This window comes from Neomonachus schauinslandi, chromosome 1 (assembly GCF_002201575.2).
Source record: "Neomonachus schauinslandi chromosome 1, ASM220157v2, whole genome shotgun sequence".
NCBI lineage: Eukaryota > Metazoa > Chordata > Mammalia > Carnivora > Phocidae > Neomonachus > Neomonachus schauinslandi.
The window spans coordinates 188,192,435-188,215,505 of record NC_058403.1 but is presented as its reverse complement, the minus strand read 5'-3'; the positions used below and the strand labels follow the sequence as shown (position 1 = coordinate 188,215,505).

Sequence of the window (23,071 nt, the reverse complement as noted above, 5' to 3'; positions counted from 1 at the left end):
TAGTTATAAAGAAGGAAGAACAGGGTGTTAGAAAAGATCATAAAAGATGAAACTCATTTAGTGGGGTAAAATCCAAAAAGGTCTTTCTGAAGGGACACATAAACTGGTGAGAAGACTTAGTAGGAGCTAGCAAGGCAAAGAAATGGGGATACAAACCACTTGTGCATAGGACCCTAAGAAAAGACTTCATCTGATGTGTGAGGAAGGGAAAGCCAAAAAGGCCAGAAAGGTACCTGAGCTCACAAATGGTAAGCTTAGGGCAGAGATGAGATATGATGAGAAGGGAGAGATGACAGACCGGAACACACAGGACCATCAAGAACTGGAGAGAGTTTATCCTCGGTACAATGGGAATTCCACTTGGTTTTTAGAAAGATCATGCTAGCTGCAATGTGGAGACTAAATTGAAAAAAGACAGGAGAAGAATCTGGGAAATCCACTGGGATGCTCAACAGCAGATGGGCCCTGTGATGGCAGTCTGGGACAGAAGGGAAGAAGTGGCGGTAGGAAAAAGTGTACAGGTCCAACGTGTATTGACCTCCCACCCCTAACATGCTGCCTGATAAGAACAGGGATTCAGTAATTTGTGGACTGACTGACTGATTTCTCAGGCAGGGTGGCTGCTGGTTCTAAGGCATCCACTAACCCACAGACACATGACCTCCCCCTGAGCAGTATCACCATCTAGTGGAAGTGAGAGACACAGGAAGATATTGAAGAAATGATGATTACATTGATAATCCAGCTGGCAAGACTCCACTTGTGAAAATCTCTTGATGTGGAAACGTATCTTTGTGAAACAAAATGCCTCTCCCATTCTGACAATGGAAAATTTAAGAAGCCAGATATCTTTCTGCTATATGACTTTCCAAGCTTGTTAGAGAAATGTATTATTTAAAATAGCCCGGAGCTATGCTGCTAGAAACACAGTAAAACACTAAGGGTACTGAAAAAAAGTCCTTTTATTTAAAAAAAAAAAAAAAAAAAAAAAGCTGTAGTTAGAAAGACAGTCTATACTCATTATTCTACGTTCTTTCTTATAAAAATATGGTCTCTGTTATTACTTCCTAAAATGGCAAAATATTTTGATTATCTATTAGCAACAAATTCAAATTCAGAGTCAATACTTTTCCTTAGAATCTGCTAAATTGGGTGCCTGGGTGGCTCAGTCGGTTAAGAGTCTGCCTTCGGCTCAGGTCACGATCCCAGGGTCTTGGGATGGAGCCCTGCATCAGGCTCTGCCTGCTTCTCCCTCTCCCACTCCCCCTGCTCGTGTTCCCTCTCTCGCTGTGTCTCTGTCTGTCAAATAAATAAACAAAATCTTAAAAAAAAAAAAAAGAAAGAGTCTGCTAAATTCACAAAGTCAGGACAGTGAATGTCTTCCCCATGTTATTTAATAATTTTGACCTTTTGTCCATAAGACATTTATTTTGCTAAAACTATAAAACTAAAGCCATTTGAAAATGCTTGTCCACGTGGTTATGACAACAAGAGAATCTATGACTATAGTCAAAAGAATTCAAAATCTAATAAATAATCCCATCACCCCTGAAAATGTTTTCCCATCCTTAAGTTGGCCAAGATGTTCATTAATAATAGGATAATGAAGGTGTAGTCGGACTTACTTATATCAGATGCTCTCTTGCTGAGACGAAGTTAAACCTAACATACCTGTCAATTTCTCAATAATTAAAGCTTTAGTTATTATTAACTTAGTTAAAACAGTATCTTGCCTAGGCTAGGGTGATAAGCTCAAGTATTTGTGGGCACAAATAAAGCTTAATTTTGCATAGGCACAGAATGCTCAACAGCAAGAGTCTCCTCCAAGGTTAAGCCGAGCGTCCTGCACAGCTTTGATCAGAAGGCCAACTACCGGTGCCCCTGCCGCAGCTTCTAAAGAATCTCAAAGCACAGGTGGTAGAGATCAGAAGAAAAGGCACTGCACTGGATTTCTATATAAGGAACTTAATAAGTTTAAAAATAAAATACAGTTTGCCTCTTTCCATTTGGTAGGAAACCACTTTCTCCTACATTGGAAATAAGGCTTTATGTGGTATTCTCTGTACCTTTAGAACGCCTTTAGGGTCTTGAAAATGCTTTTTCTGCAGAACCAGGGAAAGATACATAAGAGCATCAAACAGTGTTTTGGTGCTGTTACTGTAAGAACTGGTTTAAAGAATTATGGTAACCATGGCAGATGATAATAGAAAATCTTGGAAGTTTACTGAGGTTTAAAGTTGAATAAAATGAAGGTATATATTGTTCCATCTGTCCTTTCTCACTCAAGAAAACAAGATTGTATATTATCATCTAAAAATTTGTATTTTTCCAGCCTATGCACAAATCACTAATAACTTAATGTGCAAAAACAAAGACAAATGAATAACCTCAAATTTATGTTTTTCTCATTTTATTAAGAAAGTTCTTCCTTCCTCTCCGTTAGTTACCAATGTAACTAGTACAAAATTACCTTCATTAATAGAAAAATCATTTATTCCAGTGGGAAAATAAAAGACTAAGCTTAGGCCCTGGACAGCTATTAATTACAAAAAAAAAAAAAGAGAGAAAATAGCATACCTTAAATCTAATGTTTTATTAAAAGTGCAAATGTATTAATGAAATCTTAGGCAATATTCCATTTTATTTGAGCACATAAATCAAATGTTATTTTCATTCTCACAATCATCTCAGACAACAGATAGCCCAACTGAGTTAAAGTTGTATATTCTCATTTTTGCTAAACAATCTGTTCATAGCAAGGCTATTTAAAACAAACATATTCCAAGCCATTCATATGTCAACCGATATTTCTAAACTAAAGCAAATAACTTTAAAATGAGGTATTTCGATCAATTTCAATCCAAATATGGTTTTCAATAGCAGAGCACAAAATTACCCCTCATTTGAACGAAAATCTCAAACTTTGGGATTATTTGTTTCTGCATGTTATAGGCTGTTTATTGTGAAATCCACAATCCTTTGATATTTTCTTAAACAGATGAAATTTGCCTTCTTCCCCTAGGGAAATGCCAGACTATAATGATATCTGAGAAATACGATTAAATTAGTTTAATTACTTCATGTCAACTTGATAAGTCACTGCTCTTTTATGCAAAAACTGCCACTTGTAATTTAATGACTGTCCATACTGTTTCAATTGATTAAATGTCTAATACACATAAAACATTGAAAGAAGTTCTGTATATCTTACAGCAGTTCAGTGGAGAAGTCTTGTCCCAGGGGTATGTAAATCTGAAGTACAAGAAACCTCTGGATCAGTCCAACTAGAATGAGAGGGGGAAAAATATACATTCATATGTTCAAACCATTTATATGTGCATATAAACCAACACAATCACACACCATCAGCAGCCTGAAGCTTTTAGCGTTTCAGTAATATAGCACAACTGTAATAGCACTGCCCATGAGTTACAACTTCATTATAAAAGCAAAAAAGTTGATGAAAATCAAATCAAACTCTGACAACAAATGTTGCCTTTTAAAGTGCCACCTGTGGGCTTGGTGAAATTTTTATGAAAATTTAAAAAAATAGTAATTTTTTACTTACTGTTTTTATTAGGTTGCAAGAGAATGTACACATAGGACAGCATTCAGTAGAAACCTATAAAATTGAACTACAGATTCCCATCAAGGCAGCCATAAAAGCTTGTGGCAATTATTTTTATCCATTGACAGTTTTAACTGAACTAAACAACTTAATAAAAAACAACAGATCAAGAAAAACAATTCTGACAACTACAGCTGAAGGTTTGATGAGCCATATCTAGTTCATAGGATTTTAAATGTGTCCACAGTGAGATGGATGGAGGAACAAATTTTCATTTATAATGCCTTTTGTTAATTTAACATACTTTTAATTAATTCAGTGCTCACAAACTGCAAACTGACTGCTTTCATTCCTCATCACCAGCTTCATCTGAATTAAAAATATCTGAAGAAAAACCAACCCCCACGGCACTTTTAATAGCTGAAGGCTACAACTGTTTTGAAAATCAATTGATTTTATATTATCTCTTCAGATCCATTCACTTAATTCCTTTTCTCTTAGGTTTTGAACTTCTGCTTGATATCTCAATTATGATGCTCCTAATGGATGTTTTATTTATTTATTTATTTTATTTATTTATTTTTTTATTCTTATGTTAATCCCCATACATTACATCATTAGTTTTACATGAAGTGTTCCATGATTCATTGTTTGTGCATAACACCCAGTGCTCCATGCAGAACGTGCCCTCCTCAATACCCACCACCAGGCTAACCCATTCTCCCACCCCCCTCCCCTCTAGAACCCTGTTTGTTTTTCAGAGTCCATCGTCTCTCATGGTTCGTCTACCCCTCCGATTTCCCCCGCTTCATTCTTCCCCTCCCGCTACCTTCTTCTTCTTCTTTTTTTTTTTTCTTAACATATATTGCATTATTTGTTTCAGAGGTACAGATCTGAGATTCAACAGTCTTGCACAATTCACAGCGCTTACCAGAGCACATACCCTCCCCAGTGTCTATCACCCAGTCACCTCATCCTTCCCACCCCACCCCCCACTCCAGCAACCCTCAGTTTGTTTCCTGAGATTAAGAATTCCTCATATCAGTGAGATCATATGATACATGTCTTTCTCTGTTTGACTTATTTCACTCAACATAATAGCCTCCAGTTCCATCCACGTCGTTGCAAATGGCAAGATCTCATTCCTTTTGATGGCTGCATAATATTCCATTGTATATAAATACCACATCTTCTTTATCCATTCATCTGTTGATGGACATCTTGGTTCTTTCCACAGTTTGGCTATTGTGGACATTGCTGCTATAAACATCGGGGTGCACGTACGCCTTCGGATCCCTACTTTTGTATCTTTGGGGTAAATACCCAGTAGTGCAATTGCTGGATCATATGGTAGCTCTATTTTCAACTTTTTGAGGAACCTCCATACAGTTTTCCAGAGTGGCTGCACCAGCTTGCATTCCCACCAACAGTGTAGGAGGGTTCCCCTTTCTCCGCATCCCCGCCAACATCTGTCGTTTCCTGACTTGTTAATTTTAGCCATTCTGACTGGTGTGAAGTGGTATCTCATTGAGGTTTTGATTTGGATTTCCCTGATGCCGAGCGATATTGAGCACTTTTTCATGTGTCTGTTAGCCACTTGGATGTCTTCTTTGGAAAAATGTCTGTTCATGTCTTCTGCCCATTTCTTGATTGGATTCTTTGTTCTTTGGGTGTTGAGTTTGATGAGTTCTTTATAGATTTTGGATACTAGCCCTTTATCTGATATGTCATTGGCAAATATCTTCTCCCATTCTGTCGGTTGTCTTTTGGTTTTGTTGACTGTTTCCTTTGCTTTGCAAAAGCTTTTTATCTTGATGAAGTCCCAATAGTTCATTTTTGCCCTTGCCTCCCTTGCCTTTGGCGATGTTTCTAGGAAGAAGTTGCTTCGGCTGAGGTCAAAGAGGTTGCTGCCTGTGTTCTCCTTTAGGATTTTGATGGACTCCTGTCTCACATTGAGGTCTTTCAACCATTTGGAGTCTATTTTTGTGTGTGGTGTAAGGAAATGGTCCAGTTTCATTCTTCTGCATGTGGCTATCCAATTTTCCCAACACCATTTGTTAAAGAGACTGTCTTTGTTCCATTGGACATTCTTTTCTGCTTTGTCAAAGATGAGTTGACCATAGAGTTGAGGGTCCATTTCTGGGCTCTCTATTCTGTTCCATTGATCTATGTGTCTGTTTTTGTGCCAGTACCATGCTGTCTTGATGACAGCTTTGTAATAGAGCTGGAAGTCCAGAATTGTGATGCCGCCGGCTTTGCTTTTCTTTTTCAACATTCCTCTGGCTATGCGGGGTCTTTTCTGGTTCCATACAAATTTTAGGATTATTTGTTCCATTTCTTTGAAAAAAGTGGATGGTATTTTGATGGGGATTGCTTTGAATGTGTAGATTGCTCTAGGTAGCATTGACATCTTCACAATATTTGTTCTTCCAATCCATGAGCACGGAACGTTTTTCCATTTCTTTGTGTCTTCCTCCATTTCTTTCATGAGTATTTTATAGTTTTCTGAGTACAGATCCTTTGCCTCTTTGGTTAGATTTATTCCTAGGTATCTTATGGTTTTGGGTGCAATTGTCAATGGGATCGACTCCTTAATTTCTCTTTCTTCTGTCTTGTTGTTGGAGTATAGGAATGCCACTGATTTCTGTGCATTGATTTTATATCCTGCCACTTTACTGAATTCCTCTATGAGTACTAGCAGTTTTGGGGTGGAGTCTTTTGGGTTTTCCACATAAAGTATCATATCATCTGCAAAGAGTGAGAGTTTGACTTCTTCTTTGCCAATTTGGAAGATTTTATTTCTTTTTGTTGTCTGATTGCTGTGGCTTGGACTTCTAATACTATGTTGAATAGCAATGGTGATAGTGGACATCCCTGCTGCGTTCCTGACCTTAGGGGGAAGCTTTCAGTTTTTTGCCATTGAGAGTGATATTTGCTGTAGGTTTTTCATAGATGGCTTTTATGATATTGAGGTATGTACCCTCTATCCCTATACTCTGAAGACTTTTGATCAAGAAAGGATGCTGTACTTTGTCAAATGCTTTTTCTGCATCTATTGAGAGGATCATATGATTCTTGTTTTTTCTTTTGTTAATGTATTGTATCACATTGATTGATTTGCAGATGTTGAACCAACCTTGCAGCCCAGGGATAAATCCCACTTGGTCATGGTGAATAATCCTTTTAATGTACTGTTGGATCCTATTGGCTAGTATTTTGGTGAGAATTTTTGCATCCACGTTCATCAAGGATATTGGTCTGTAATTCTTTTTGATGGGGTCTTTTGTTTTGGGATCAAGGTAATGGTGGCCTCATAAAACAAGTTTGGAAATTTTCCTTCCATTTCTATTTTTTGGAACATTTTCAGAAGAGTAGGTATTAATTCTTCTTGAAATGTTTGGTAGAATTTCCCTGGGAAGCCATCTGGCCCTGGGCTTTTGTTTTTTGGGAGATTTTTGATGACTGCTTCAATTTCCGTAGTGGTTATAGGTCTGTTCAGGTTTTCTATTTCTTCCTGGTTCAGTTTTGGTAGTTGATACATCTCTAGGAATGCATCCATTTCTTCCAGGTTATCTAATTTGCTGGCATAGAGTTGCTCATAATATGTTTTTATAATTGTATTTCTTTGGTGTTGGTTGTGATCTCTCCTCTTTCATTCATGATTTTGTTGATTTGGGTCATTTCTCTTTTCTTTTTGATAAGTCTGGCCAGGGGTTTATCAATCTTATTAATTCTTTCAAAGAACCAGCTCCTAGTATCGTTGATCTGTTCTACTGTTCTTTTGGTTTCTATTTCATTGATTTCTGCTCTGATCTTGATTATTTCTCTTCTCCTGCTGGGTTTAGGCTTTATTTGCTGTTCTTTCTCCAGCTCCTTTAGGTGTAGGGTTAGGTTGTGTACTTGAGACCTTTCTTGTTTCTTGAGAAAGGCTTGTATTGCTATATACATTCCTCTTAGGACTGCCTTTGCTGCATCCCAAAGATTTTGAATAGTTGTGTTTTCATTTTCATTGGTTTCCATGAATTTTTAAAATTCTTCTTTAATTTCCTGATTGACCCATTCATTCTTCAGTAGGATGCTCTTTAGCCTCCATGTATTTGAGTTCTTTCCGACTTTCCTCTTGTGATTGAGTTCTAGTTTCAAAGCACTGTGGTCTGAACATATGCAGGGAATGATCCCAATCTTTTGTTACCGGTTGAGACCTGATTTATGACCTAGGATGTGATCTATTCTGGAGAATGTTCCATGGGGACTAGAGAAGAATGTGTATTCTGTTGCTTGGGATGGAATGTTCTGAATACATCTGTGAAGTCCATTTGGTCCAGTGTGTCATTTAAAGTCTTTATTTCCTTGTTGATCTTTTGCTTAGATGATCTGTCCATTTCAGTGAGTGGGGTGTTAAAGTCCCCCACTATTATTGTATTGTTGTCGATGTGTTTCTTTGCTTTTGTTATTAATTGGCTTATATAATTGGCTGCTCCCATGTTAGGGGCATAGATATTTACAATTGTTAGATCTTCTTGTTGGATAGACCCTTTAAGTAGGATATAGTGTCCTTCCTCATCTCTTATTACAGTCTTTGGTTTAAAATCTAATTTGTCTGATATAAGGTTTGCCACCCCAGCTTTCTTTTGGTGTCCATTAGCATGGTAAATGGTTTTCCACCCCCTCACTTTCAATCTGGAGGTGTCTTTGGGTCTAAAATGAGTCTCTTGCAGACAGCATATCGATGGGTCTTGTTTTTTAATCCAGTCTGATAGCCTGTGTCTTTTGATTGGGGCATTTAGCCCATTTACATTCAGGGTAACTATTGAAAGATAGGAATTTAGTGCCATTGTATTTCCTGTAACATGACTGTTACTGTATATTGCCTGTGTTCCTTTCTGGTCTATGTTGCTTTTAGGGTTTCTCTTTGCTTAGAGGACCCCTTTCAAGATTTCTTGTAGGGCTGGTTTTGTGTTTGCAAATTCCTTTAGTTTTTGTTTGTCCTGGAAGCTTTTTCTCTCTCCTTCAATTTTCAATGACAGTCTAGCTGGATATAGTATTCTTGGCTGCATATTTCTCTCGTTTAGTGCTCTGAATATATCCTGCCAGTCCTTTCTGGCCTGCCAGGTCTCTGTGGATAGGTCTGTTGCCAATCTAATGTTTCTACCCTTGTAGGTTACATATCTCTTCTCCCGAGCTGCTTTCAGGATTTTCTCTTTGTCTATGAGACTCGTAAGTTTTACTATTAGATGTCGGGGTGTTGACCTATTTTTATTGATTTTGAGAGGGGTTCTCTGTGCTTCCTGGATTTTGATGCCTGTTTCCTTCCCCAAATTAGGGAAGTTCTCTGCTATAATTTGCTCCATTATACCTTCTGCCCCTCTCTCTCTTTCTTCTTCTTCTGGGATCCCAATTATTCTACTGTTGTTTCGTCTTATGGTATCGCTTATCTCTCGAATTCTGCCCTCGTGATCCAGTAGTTGTTTATCTCTCTTTTTCTCAGCTTCTTTATTTTCCATCATTTCATCTTCTATATTACTGATTCTCTCTTCTGCCTCATTTATTCTAGCAGTTAGCGCCCCCATTTTTGATTGCACCTCATTAATAGCCTTTTTGATTTCTACTTGGTTGGATTTTAGTTCTTTTACTTCTCCAGAAAGGGTTTCTCTAATAACTTCCATGCTTTTTTCAAGCCCAGCTAGTATCTTTAAAGTCTGACATCGTACTAATGTCCGTATTGAGTAGGTCCCTGGCAGTCGGTACTACTTCTTGTTCTTTTGTTGAGGTGATTTTTTCCGTCTTGTCATTTTGTGCAGAGAAGAATAGATTAATGAGAGAACAAAATGCTAGCAGAGTAACAACGTCCCCAGAAAATATACTCTAAAAAAATCAGAAAAAACCTGAAGCAGTGGGAAAAGAAAGGGAAAGAGAGAAAAAAGAAAAAGAAAAAAAAGAAAAAGATAAAGATAAAAACAAAAACAAACAAAACAAAACAACAACAACAAAAAAACCAGAATGTGATCAAATATGATCAGTGCCACACACTAGATTTGGGGTGTATTTTGGTCTTTTAGAAGAAAGTGCCTCGCAAAATTTTAAAGAAAGAAAAACTTATATATGTACAAAAATAAGGGTTGATATGATGAAGGGATGGAATATGACTGTAAAGATGGAAATTATAAAAAATTTTATAAAAGGAATTAATAAGAAGTTGTTTGTAAAAAGAAAGAAGAGGATTTAAAAAAAGAAAAAAAAAGGGAGAGGATGTGATCAGGCAGGGGAATAGAAAACACCATATACTAGAGATTTCGGGTATATTTTGATCTGTTAGAAGAAACTATCTCAAAATTTTAAAGAGAGAACAACTTATATATATAAGCCAAAAATACGGGTAACTACTATGAAGGGATAGAATATGACTCTAAAAATGAAAAACAAAAATGTGTTTTTTTTAAAAAAAGGGATTGATAAGATGTTGGTTGAAAAAGGGAAAAAGAAAAATTCAAAAAGAAAAAAAGACAGTTAAAAAAAAATTAACTTTGAAAGACTACAGAATCATGGTAAAAAAGCCATGAATTCTATGTGCAGTAGTCCCCTAGAGCTGGAGTTCTGCCGTTCTCATTGATGGGTAAACTTGGTCTTGGCTGGCTGTTCTCGCTGATCTTCTGGGGAGGGGCCTGTTGCCGTGGTTTCCAAATGTCTTTGCCGGAGGCAGAATTGCCCCGCCCTTGCCCCCTCCCAGCTAAGTAATCTGCTGGGGTTTGCTCTCTGGGGCTTTTGATCCCTGCGAGCTTTCCGTACAGCTTTGGAGGCAGAGACTGAAAATGGCGGCCTCCCAATCTCCGCCGTGGAGGAGCCGAGAACTCGGGGCCCCGCTTCTAAGTGAGCCCCCAGAGAAAAGCCGTCAGTCACTCCTGTCTCCCCGGTCTCCGGCCGCACTCGTGCTCACCTGGCCTGTGACCGCGCGTTTCTATCTCTGGCACCCGACCCCGGGTGGAGTCTCCAAACCCAGCAGATCCCTGCGGTGCACTCCCGCGCGGCTCCTCCCGGGGGAGGAAGGTGAGTCTCCCCGGATCTGCCGCTTGTTGGGTCCCTGCTGGAGGAGCAGTGGCCCGACTGTGCCGCGGATCACGGTTTATGGCAACCCCGAGCTGAGAGCCCGCGCCTGGGCTCCGCCTCTGCAGCCGGCTTCCCTGCTCCGATACCTGGGAGCTCTGCCACACTCAGGCACACCCGGTCTTTCTGTGACCCGTGGGTCCTGAGACTGCACTGTCCCGGAGGGTTCCACCCCCCGCTTAGCCACCAGAGTGACGTCCCTCAGTGGAGCAGACTTTTAAAAGTTGCAATTTTGTGCTCCGCGGCTCTATCACTTGCCAGAAGCGGCCGCCGGAGGCCCCTCCCCCGCCGTCTATCCTCCCGAATATCGCCTCGGATTCACTTCTCCGCACGTCCTACCTTCCAGAAAGTGGTCGCTTTTCTGATGAGAGAGTTGTTGCTCTTCTTTTCTTTGATCTCCTGTTGAGTTTGTAGGTGTTCAGAATGGTTTGATCCCTATCCACCTGAATTCCTGAGACCAGACGAAATCCAGGTCTCCTACTCCTCCGCCATCTTGCTCCGCCCCTCCTAATGGATGTTTTAGAATCACTTCCTCCTAAAACATGCTTTTAGAAACTTATTTCCTCATGTGGGACTTTTGTAGGAAATGGAAATGTTCTGACCTATCTGTGAACCTCTCATACAAATCTTACAGTACATGGCAACAGGAGAGGATAAAAGAAGGCTACTGGTCTAAAATGCGTATTATTTTCTATTTATTCCAACTCAGTAGACTTAACAAATTTAAGTATTTCAAAGTAACACTATGTGTATGTTTGTTGTGTGTGTGTGTGTGTTTTAACAACACATGTTTGGGTAATCTACATGTATGTTCTGGTTTATAATTCCTTTGGGAAACTGCTTTTGCAACATTCCTGAACAACTTAAATAGTTCTTACATTTTACCCAAAATTTAGTTTCTACAAAACAAACATATTTGGTCAACTCTGCTTAATATCTTTTAAGTCAAACATACAATGATAACTTCTACTTATAATGCTAAGCTTACAAACTGCTCGAGAGAGCCATCCATAGAGTAGTAATAGAATGGAAACAGGGGATAACAGGCTCTGACCTTTGAAAATCCTCTAGAAACTGGATTTTACCATGTTTATGGGAAAAGCCAGTGAGGCAACCCTGAGTTCTGGACTACAAAACCAACGGGAGATACCAAAATGAGGGCAACTTCAATAAATCATCATTAATTTCTCTCCTGCATCTTCCATTGATTGACCCTATGGCGTTTTTCCATCGCACAATGGCCTCTGTATATAGAGCTGAGAGAGCACCTGGGTAAATGAAATCAGTCTTTACAAAGGTCCCTAAGTTGTGTCACAAATCTCACTGAATCAGCACAATTTTCTTCAAAAACAATGAGCTATGCTACACATACAGGGCATTTTCCTATGAACATTTTTAGATACGAAAGACACTTGCCCTCAAAAAAAGCAAGCTTTGTAATTCAACTTTCTCACATACAGAAGCCCTAGTTTCCAAAAGGCTTCACTTCTAAGATTAAAAGAAGTATGACAATACCATATGGTCACGATCTGACAAAGAAAAAAGTACTTTAATCACATTTGACATACACTGATCCTGTGTGTCAGAAATGCTAAATAAACTCTATAGTAATATTTTTTCCAGTGGCCTAGTAAATTTAAACTGACTCTTCATGTCTACATTATATTGAAAATCACTAAGTAATGCTGAATGTGAACTACTATTAGTCAAAAAATGCCCATCAAGTATATAAAATTCATAAAAATTTAGTCTTTTTACTGAAATATGCAGGTTTCTACAGTTTCATAATCTGTTCTCTGCTGAGATAAACTACCTCTATTTTTAAGGGGTCAAGTCCTTTTTTCCTTTGAATCTTTTAAAACGCATTTAACTGGTAAAACACCATCAGGTTTTTAAAGAGTGGTTTTATACTTGCTTCATTATAGCCAGTGACAGCTGTACACCAACATACACCACATGTACATCTCACAGGTGTTTGTTTCATCGTCCACGAGTTTGGGATGAGAGCACAACACAGTCATCCTTTACAGGTGCCCTGCCAAGTCATGACTGAAGCTACTTCCTGCTTCCTAGCGCAGTCCCAGCATGAACAGCACACTGAGGTGCACCTCTCCCACTTCAACCCAGAAGACAGGAAACAGGTATGCCTCTATTCTGGATCATTCCATATTCCTTGGGCAAATCAGAAGATCTCTCTGGGCTCTTTTCCTTTCAGGTGAAAAACTGGGCTGGGCAAATTAGATATATACCTCACAGGATTATTTGTATGAATTAAATTAGATCTATCATTCAAAAAAAGACTTACTGAGCATCTACTACATGCCAGACTCGAGGCAGATGTTTTTGTAGTGAATAAGACAGACACTGTCTCTGCTCTCTTGGAACCGATATTCTAGTTTCAGGAAGGAGAAAGTCAGGTGCAATGAAAGTGTATAATCCTCGGTCACTGGAGGGAAGATGAGTGAGGGTTTTTGGGAGAAATAACACTGGAATTCAGCTGGGAAGAAAGAGCAGGGGTTGAATGGGCGAGGGAGATGGAGGAACAAATGTTATAGGGAGAGGGAATACTCCATCATGTGATGAAAAAAGCCATGGTGGAGTGGATGAATCTAAAGACATAAAGGACTGGTAGGGGACACAGAAAGGGAAAAGCAGCAGGAGGTGATTCTGGCAAATAGCTAGGATCTCAATCATTCAGGGCCGTGAAGGCCATGTGAAGGATATAGGTCATCCTAAGATCAATGGGAATCCACTCACATATTCATTAATTTATTCCACAAAGATTTACTGAATGTCTACTATGTGTCAGGAACTACACTAGGTGAACAAAATAGACTAAATTTCTGTGCTGGGGGTGCTTACCTCTGGCAGCTGTGAGAAAAACAATAAAAAGAAACCTCTAAGGAACAAATAGCACGTAAAATGGAGGTAAGTACATGGGAAAAAGTAGAGAAAGGTAAAAGGGATCAAGAGCGTGGAAGGGCTATAAATTACAGGGCGGGGTGGGCTGTCATTGAGAAGACATTGTACTAAAGGCCTACAGAAGAGGAGATGGTGAGCCACGCAGCTATTTGGGAAAAGACAGCTCTAGGCAGAGGGTTACCAGCTTGTGCACAGGTGCGAAGGTGATAGGGCACCAGGCTACGTTTGAAAACAGCAAGGAGACTTGTATGGCTGCAACAGAATGAACAACAGCAGAGTAACAGGAGATAAGGTCAGAGAATTAAGAGGGTACCAGATACCATAGGGTCCCACAGATCTTTGGTTTTCACTCAGAGATGAGATATTTTCAGTAGCGGAGAGCCTTACATTTGTAAGTATTGCTCTAGCTGTGAAACTGACAACAAACTGTAGGGAAGCAAGTAAAAAAAACCAGGTGGGCCAATGAGAAGACGAATGCATGAGATGTTCCAAGCATGAGATGTGGTGGCACTGGCGGCGACAAAAAGTCGTAGTCAGACTCGAAGTCTAACCTGAAGATAGAACCAACAAAATCTTCCTGATGGACTGAATGAAGAGAAAAAAAATCAGACTGATTGAAGTTTTTTGTCAGAGCTACTTGAAAAGACAGGTTGCTAACAATGGAGATATGGCTATCTGTAGCAGCGGGAGTAGTTTGTAGGGTAAGGCTGTCCAAATAGAAATGTCATCTAAGCAACTGAAAATACAAGTCTGGAGTTTGAGCGAGAAGTCTGATTTGGAAATACATTTAAGCTGGAGTAAGACAGAGATGGTATTTAAATCTATGAGACAAGCACCGATAATCAAAGGAGTAAATACAGGTAAAGAGTGTCAAGGGTCAGGTCTATAGGCATTGCAACATGAAGCTGGGTTGGGGAGAGAAAGAACATGAAAGGAAACTAAAAAGGAAGACCAGTGAAGTGGAAAGAAAACTCAGACGATGGGCATCCAAGGAGGATGGTGTCAACTTGTTAAATGTTGCTGATACGTCAAGCACGATGAGGGCTGAGAATGAGCCACTGGATTCAGGAATACAGAGATGACTAGTGACCCTGACAAGAGCACTATCAATAAAGTGGTGAGGTCAAGATCGTTGAAAGGTTTTAAACAAAGCAAGTCATAATGACATTTATTTTAAGAAGAATAACAAAGTGGGAGTGGGAGTAGGATGGGGGGGGGCTCATAAAGATGACCTCATCCTCATCCTCCAGAGCAGCTGAAACTTAGATAAACACAAGGCTTCAGGGATGCTGATCCCAAGAGACATACCTTAAGATTCAGATGCCACTGGCAGAGAAAACAATGGATTCAAATAAGAGTCTCAAAAAGATTAAGTCCTGGGGCAGACCATCCAAATGACAGATGTTTGCGTGTGACACTGCTGCATCTCATATGGGCAGCTCCACAGCATGATCCAGGATGAAGAGCAGCATGGATTTATTTGTATAGTTGGCTAATCATTTACTTAATCTGCTTATGAGGGCGAACTGGTTACAGTTAGAAATTATAACCCAAACTGTGATAGTTTCTTAATGTGGCAAGGTAACAAACTTATTTAACACCAACTATATACGATACACCAAGTTAGGGTACAGAGTGGATGGTGCAAGATTCCTGCGCTGGAGAAGTGCACAATCTGATCATCAATATCACGCTTTCCTCTATTTGATAAGATGTAGTGTAAAAAACAAACAAAACTCTGACATTTAGAGATACTCAAATATAATTCCGAAATATCACCATTTAAAATGAAAAGTTAAACATACTTACTTTCATCATTAAGCTTTTTTCCTAACTACCTAATATAGTGGGAAATACACATGGGGTACCTAATGTCAAGTTTGCATAAATAAAGTGGATGTTTACTCTTAAAATAGGAATACGTAATGGTAACTGAACTAAATTTAGAAATGTTAATGGAAAACCAATTCTCTACTCAAGACATGCCATTTAATTTAACAACTTCACACAGAAGGTCGTTTTACACAAGTGAAAATAGCTATAAAGTTCTGTTATCAAAAATTACAAATAATTAATCTTAAAGGCATTAGTACAGGGCAGACTCTATAAGCTGTTTCATTTGTTACAGTACCACACATGCTACCAAAGAGCCAGATTAATTTTTAATTATAGGGCATTGTACAAGAAATACATTAGAAGATTCTTTTGTTTCTTCCAATTAAAACTATCATTTTTCCTTTTACAAAGCAATTATAACACATTAAGCTTGTTTTGTTTCTAAAAAAAATCTTAGATAAATGTAGGAAAAGGATGCTTGTCTTTAGTCACTGAGCCTTTGATAGAGGGGAAATCTTTCTCAGATCCAACTGAGAGAGGTTACCAGAACTGATTTGATTTTATCAGTGACATGATTATGTGCACAGACCCAAAGGGCAGTGCATAGAAGGATAGGCCAACCAGAGAACACTGGTTTAGAACAAAGTCACACTCCTGCAAATCAGATGTATCCATCTCACAAAGTCAATATCCTTAAAAACAGATGGACCATGGCTCCTGTAACAAGAATGACCTACAATTTCAGACATATTTCTCTGGCTCATCTTAGTTCACCTCATTTATAAGTATATAAATTTTTGTGGAAATGAAAAAAAAACTCTATTGTTTAAAAGGAACTATGAGGAAATCATGATTTTTAAAGTGGTAGTAAATTAATAAAAATGATTTTAACAAAGATTACACCTTCTCTTTGAGGTTCTGTTTTATTTTAGAAAGAAACACTGGCAAACTATTTTAAAATTAATCATCTTCCATCTATAATTTCTATGGCTCGGTTTACATCTTAGAAATCTATAATATGCATGCAGTAGCGTGAAGTGGTAGATAAAGCAGAGCCTGTGAAAGTTTAGAAAACCAAATTAAAACGAGAAAATCAGTTACCAAGAACAGGTCTTTTCATAGCACCTGGTACACAGTAGGTGTTCAGTAAATGTTCTTAATTAATAAAGGAATAAATAAGGAAATGATCAACATAAAAAATAACTGGCTGCTTACATTTAATAAATCACCTGAAATCTATAGTTAACACATAGGATAAAGTTGATGAAAACCGGATGAATTATTTTGAAAAATTATATATCTTAAATTGCCATCAATTTACTCAAAGCCTAATTTGGTGGCAGAGCCTTGAATCTTAACCTCAGTTCTGCCAATAATTGGGCTTCTGATTGTAAATTCAGGTTCCTTCTGCTTTAAAATGATGTTCCTAATTTCCAAAGTAAGAAAGAACTGAAAATCTACTCTTTGGGTTTTTGTTGAAACACATATTTGTATTTATATTTATACATATTAGATATTAATATTCTTGAAGGTATACAAGTTGATGTGTCACTAAGTAATGCATTCTATGGTAAATAAAATCTAAAAAAATCTAAAAATCTAAAAAAAAATACTTCTAGATTACGAATCAACAGTGAAGCAAAATACATATATAACTTAATATATATTTATATAATATTTATATATACATGAAGTCTGGCATACGGTTAATTTCTAAATTAAAAACAGACCTATCACTTTAAGTTAACAGATGCCAGTAAAAGCCAAACTAATGCCTGTGTGCTAGACTTAAAAGTATAACTTTAAAAATCAAATGTTAAGTTTTAATGTCAAAAATCTTACTTACGGATTTGCTTATTCTCCTTTGGTAACTGAATTTTGTTTGTTCGGCTGCTGCCTTCCAGGACAAACACAAAACTTTTAACTTCTTTATCAAACTCCTATAGAACAAAAATAAAAACAGTGGTAAGTGGAGTATATTTTATTTGGCTTCTATCATAAAATTGGAGCTGCAAACCCATAGGGGGAAAGGTCCCAGATTCAAATGACTTAAAAGTCAGGCCTTGATGATACTCTTACCCTGAAAACTGCTGGGAACTGGATACAGAAGCCCCACTCTATCACTTGATAAGTCCTCTATCATATCAAGAAACTCTTCCTCCAAATGATAAGAAATTCCCTAGTTTCAGGGATTCCCAAGTTACTAATTTAGAGTTTCCAGAATTTAGTTACCCTTCCTCTCCTTTAATCAACATATTCCTGTCTAACAGCACGGGCTGAACATCACTCCATGTTACCATATACAAAATTACCTAACCTATGTTGTATCCAGTCCGCAAGTTCCTGGGTGTCTGGCCATGGCTCATATGAAATTAATCATCGCCTTATTTTACTAGTGCTCTAACCTGAAGTTCTATATGTCATCTACTGAAAATCAGTACTAATTAAAGTGTCATAATTAAGGTGACCTTTTTTAAGAACTATGGTAGGAGAGGGACGCCTGGGTGGCTCAAGTCAGTGAAGCATCTGCCTTCGGCTCGGGTCAACATCCCAGGGTCCTGGGATCAAGCCCTGCACTGGGCTCCCTGCTGAGTCGGGAGCCTGCTTCTCCCTCTCCCTCTGCTGCTCCCCCTGCTTGTGCTCTCTCCCCGTCAAATAAATAAATAAAATCTTTAAAAAAACCAAAAAACAAAAAACTATGGTAGAAGAAACATAAACAGAACAAAACCAAACCTGAAAATAAAAAACCTCCTTAAACGTGACAGTCCGATTTCCATGACTCAAAGTGGTAATGTAAATGGTTATTTTTTCATTTTGAAGCAAATTCCCAACCTGAGTATAAAGACCCATTATAATATTTCACAGATCCTCCCGATCTGCCTCTCTGTATATGTTAAGAAATGCATTGTAACTAAGGCTGCTGAGCATTAAATAACATTTCAATAAATCTGTATTATGTCCATCACAACAGCATCTCTCATGTATTTGAAATGAACACACATAGACTGACTATATTATTCCATCTATACACAAGTTGGGCATATACTTAAAACCTTTCAACAGCTTACCCAAATCATCAACATGGTCCATAAACCCCCACCTAGTCTAGTTGCTGCCTGGTTTTGCAAACTTCAATCTCCTACCTTGCACTCTCTCTCTTCTCTGTATTCTGACCTTAGTAGCCTTCTTACAATTTTTTTTTTTAAAGATTTTATTTATTTATTTGAGAGAGAGAATGAGAGAGAGAGCACATGAGAGGGGGGAGGGTCAGAGGGAGAAGCAGACTCCCTGCTGAGCAGGAAGCCTGATGTGGGACTCGATCCCGGGACTCCAGGATCATGACCTGAGCCGAAGGCAGTCGCTCAACCAACTGAGCCACCCAGGCGCCCGCCTTCTTACAATTTCTTAAAAATTCTAAGCTCTCTCCTGCACAAGGAATTTGTATGTGCTTTTCCCTTTGCCTGAAACACTCTTGTCTCCACCAGCCCCACACACTGCATAGTTAGCTCTTAGAGATCCAATGTCATTTCCTTGGGGAAGCCTTAAATACGCTCCCTGCTCTATACCCTCCACATCACTGATCTCTCATTCACAAGAAGAGCTGTATAATTTTAAGCAAGTTGTTTACTCTCCCCATGACCTCAGTTTTAGCATCCAGAAAACTGGCATAAAGTACCTATCACACAAGGCTACTGTATAAATATATGTAATGTGCTAAAGCTGGGCTTGGCAAACGGTAAGCACTCAGTTAACAGTAGCTTTAAAAAGTTACCCATAAGGTCCACAGAAAGACATCTTTCTCCCAGTTCAATAGGAGAGGAGTGAAAGAGAAAGGGATAGGGATGGATATAGGTTTTTAGGTCTGGTGGCATCAGGCTGAGGTAGTTTCTATCTGATGGCATCAATTTTCCCTGTGAAATGGGGCATGAGGTCTTCCGGTGAGTCGGTAAAGAGGGCCTGTACTTGTGGATTGGGGAGGGGGGTAGAGAGTTGGGGGTTGAAAACTTGAAGATAATGGAGAAATAATCATTTGAGAGACTAAGAGAACATAAGAGGAGAATTTCCAGGTTGTTCAGGTTGAATTTATTATTAATTTATTAGTATTATTAATCTGAGAGGCTACTGATTTTTTTCCCCAAAGTTACTGAGGGGCCCAGAACTCTGCTCAGAAAAGACAGATGGCTGGGGATTCAGACATGGTTGTCCTCTGCAAGGCCAGCATGATGAAAGGACAAAGAGCAAGGGCATTCAAGGTTTTGCCTGGGAAGTGAGTGAAATCACAGACTCTGGATTCTGGGCTGGAGAGGAGAGGAAGCGAAGATAGAGAAAATACATGCCTAAATAAAACTAAGCACTGGGGAAGTAGAAAGGCCAATGGCCTCAAGGTCTCAATTAGGTTGAAGAACAAATACAGTGAGACTAAGTGAGCAAGCAGCCTTAAGAACTGAAGCTCGGGGTCGGAGAGAGATGTCTCAAGGTGTGTCTCTTAGTCATTTCAGAGGCCCTGCAGTTTACCGTGATAAGGGACAGGGTGTGACAGTGGAAGAGGTTATTAGTGATGAAGAAATCAAGAAATGAGCAGCTCAGGGTTTGGAGAGTTTCCTCACAAACACTGAAGTCACCTAAAACAACAGCAGGACTTGGCCTACAGAGAAGGGTTATGAGCTGAGTGCCAAAGTCTTGAAAGGACTGAGGAGTGGTTTCTGGGAGAGCTGCAGCCAACAGGGTCATGAAAGGGTTTTTGAATGAACAGTAAAAACAGTTCTGAAACCTTATCAAGCCCTTTTTCTTGTAACCTTCATTCTCCTTTCTTTCCAGGATTTAGATGGCTCTAACTTCAAACACTTACTTTCCAAATCACAGATGGACTGCCAAGGATCTTCCATTTTGCTCCAGGATTTTTGCCCTGGGCACTAAAGATTTCAACAAATGCACCTCCCTGGAAAATAAAAACATGTTTAAATTAAAGTGAAAGACAATGCTAAACAGGAAATACTATCCACCACACAGTCTATAACCACTGTTCCAGGCATCTGTCCGTTAAATAGATCTGGGAGGAAACATTACCCCTGTTATTAACTCCTACAGTATACCTTGATTGTACTTAAGCCACAACCACTCTGATTTTAAAAATATATTTTTTTTAAAGAATGATAAACATTAAATTGTGCCATACAAACTCTACCCTCTCTCGATGTGGGGTTCATTTACTTGCCATGTATAAATCATGCTTACAAAACATTCTATTCATCTTTGACTAAAGGGTCAACTTTAGAGCCAGGCTAACAAATTCTGGTAAGTTATCTGGGGCTATAAGCTTTCCAGTCATACTGACCCAAGCTCCAATACCAGCTTTGACATTTATTAACTATCTGACCTTGAGAGTTATTTAACCTCTTGATTCTCCATCTGTAAAATGGGTTGTTGGATTACACAGGATAGTAAACATACACCATCAAACACAATACCTTGTATGTAGCAAGGGCTCAATAGTGCCAGCAATAATTATTCAAAAAAAGGGCAAATGGAATATTTTGGTACTGGTTAATAAAAAAGCTTGGGAATGAGTGGCCATTGGGGTTTGATTCTTATTCTGAGCATTCCCATCTTTTTATATATCTAATATAAATTGATATGGAAATCTATAAAATTTGTATAAGAAAAACAGAGAATCATTTGTATAGACATGCTCTGTGTTCCCTATTGTAAACCTGAGAACATGCAAGGCCATGCTTATATAAAAGTACTAAACACATTACTGAATATCCAGAAGCTTTAATTATCAAAGAAAGGAATTAAGATGATTATCTCTGAGGAAGAGTTAATTGCAAGAAATTGAGAATATGAAATGAAGACTAAATATGGTTTTCTTTTATGGTCTGTTTTAATTATAAGCAGCACATGAGCAAATCTGTCTGATTTTTGTAAAGAATTTCCAGCTTTTAAGTTTTCTCAATAATATAAAGGTATTTTTGCTTCTCAGTTTTAAAACCATCACTTTAACTTAAGACACTAAATTTCTTCTTCCTTAGGCAGTATTATGTGCAAACTGTGTGTGGTTAAGAATTACTATAAATTACTATAGCTTCTGGGGTTAGGTCACATATCAATAAAAATTTTCAATTTGAGGCAGTTTTGTTTTGTTTGTTTTTTTAAAGAGAAAAATCCTTGTGCCTGGTGGAATACCCACCCCCTCTTCCTTCTGCTTTCTCCTGTTTTCCATTGTGGGCATATGCTTTTTTATAATAACATATTTTACCTAAATTGAGAGGGAAACTCTCTTAAATTGTTCTAACACATTTAATGATATCAAATGGGCGTAGAAGAAAGAGAACAGCAGACTACTTGAAGGACACTAATAGGAAGGCAAGTAGCATTTGGTAAAAAGGTAGAGGTAATCAATGGAGGGCTGGTCCAGCACAGGGACAATTGTAAACAGAGAATGTAACCTCAGGTAGAAGTAGGAGGGAAGGACAGGAGACTAGGGTCAAAAAAAGCAGTGGGTCCAGTGGATTCAGGGGTCCAGTGAGGTGAGAAGAGCAAGCCATGTTTTGAAGACATTAAGATACTCAAGGTGACAGAGGAAGACCCAGAAGCAGTTTCTCCACTGTGATCTTTGGACCATGTGCATCAGAATCAACTGGGGCAAGTTTTTACAGATGTTCTCATTTACTAGATGGGGGTGAGGGTCAGGAAATCTGCATTTTCACAAGTACCCCAAAAGATCCTAACCTACCCCGGTGTTAGAGAATCACTGACCCCAGTTTTAGGGAAAAAGAAAATAGCACGTAGATAAATGCTTATTTTTTCTTGGTTTAACCCACTCATGCATTCACTCACTCACTCTATTCTGAATAACTTCTAAGACATCAGTGTGCATCAATAGTGAGTACCCAAGGAACTTGTTAAAACTCAAGATTTATGGGCCCCTGCTCTAAGATTCTGATCCAGAGGTCCGATGGGGGTTTAAGATCTGCATTTTAATCAGAGTCTCAGGCAATCCATACACCTTCAAAAGAACTGAGCTGGAGATTGAACAAAAGCCAAATCATACGCCCAAACCGTGGTTGCTTACTCCTTTTTTCTTCCGGGGTCGAGACTACTCATCCAGAACTTCTTTCTCACCCAGAAAAAAACCGTGGTAAGGGGCAGTGGGGAGGGAGCTTTGTCCTCACCCTGAACACGAACTACCTCACCCAAGAGGAGAAAGCTGTAGACAGCCGTTTCGGGTTACCTGGTACTCATTTTTGAACATTCCCGCAGGGGGCCCGGGGCTTGGGGGACACGGAGTTCAGGGTGTCCAGCGAGTGGCGTGACCCTGACGGCTGGAAATCGGCGGGCGGGAGCCCCAGAGCCCGACAGCAGGGAAGGGCTTCGCGCGTCGCCCCGACTCTTCTCAGCCCCCGGTCAGCTCCACGTCGAGCCCCCGCCCCGCACCATCGCGGCCCCTGCCTCCGCGGTGCCCGGGTGTGGGAGGGCGCAGCTATCTGGGCGGGCTTCGGGCGGCCCTGGGGGAGTGATTGTATGCGTAACCTACGTAACGGGGCGCCCAGCCACAGAGCCACGGACAACCGCCCGCTCGCCTGGGAAAGACGGGCGCGCTCCCGTTGTCGCCCCGCCCCCGAATTCTATCGGAAAGGGGCG

The 23,071-nt window shown here is 39.3% G+C and overlaps 1 protein-coding gene across 2 annotated transcripts in view; it reads right to left on the bottom strand.

Moving 5' to 3' along the window:
• CFAP20DC (CFAP20 domain containing) overlaps positions 1-22,717 on the bottom strand; it is a 267,426-nt gene extending 244,709 nt beyond the window's left edge. For both annotated transcript variants that reach the window (XM_021695068.1, XM_021695069.1), the window contains exons 1-4: positions 22,662-22,717; positions 20,277-20,366; positions 17,274-17,367; positions 3,212-3,284 (exon numbers count right to left, since the gene is read on the bottom strand). In XM_021695068.1, coding sequence (XP_021550743.1) covers positions 3,212-3,284; positions 17,274-17,367; positions 20,277-20,366; positions 22,662-22,682 — 278 coding nt within the window. In that variant the 5' untranslated portion in view covers positions 22,683-22,717. The remainder of the gene's footprint in view (positions 1-3,211; positions 3,285-17,273; positions 17,368-20,276; positions 20,367-22,661) is intronic.
• Between the last annotated feature and the right edge of the window lie 354 nt (positions 22,718-23,071).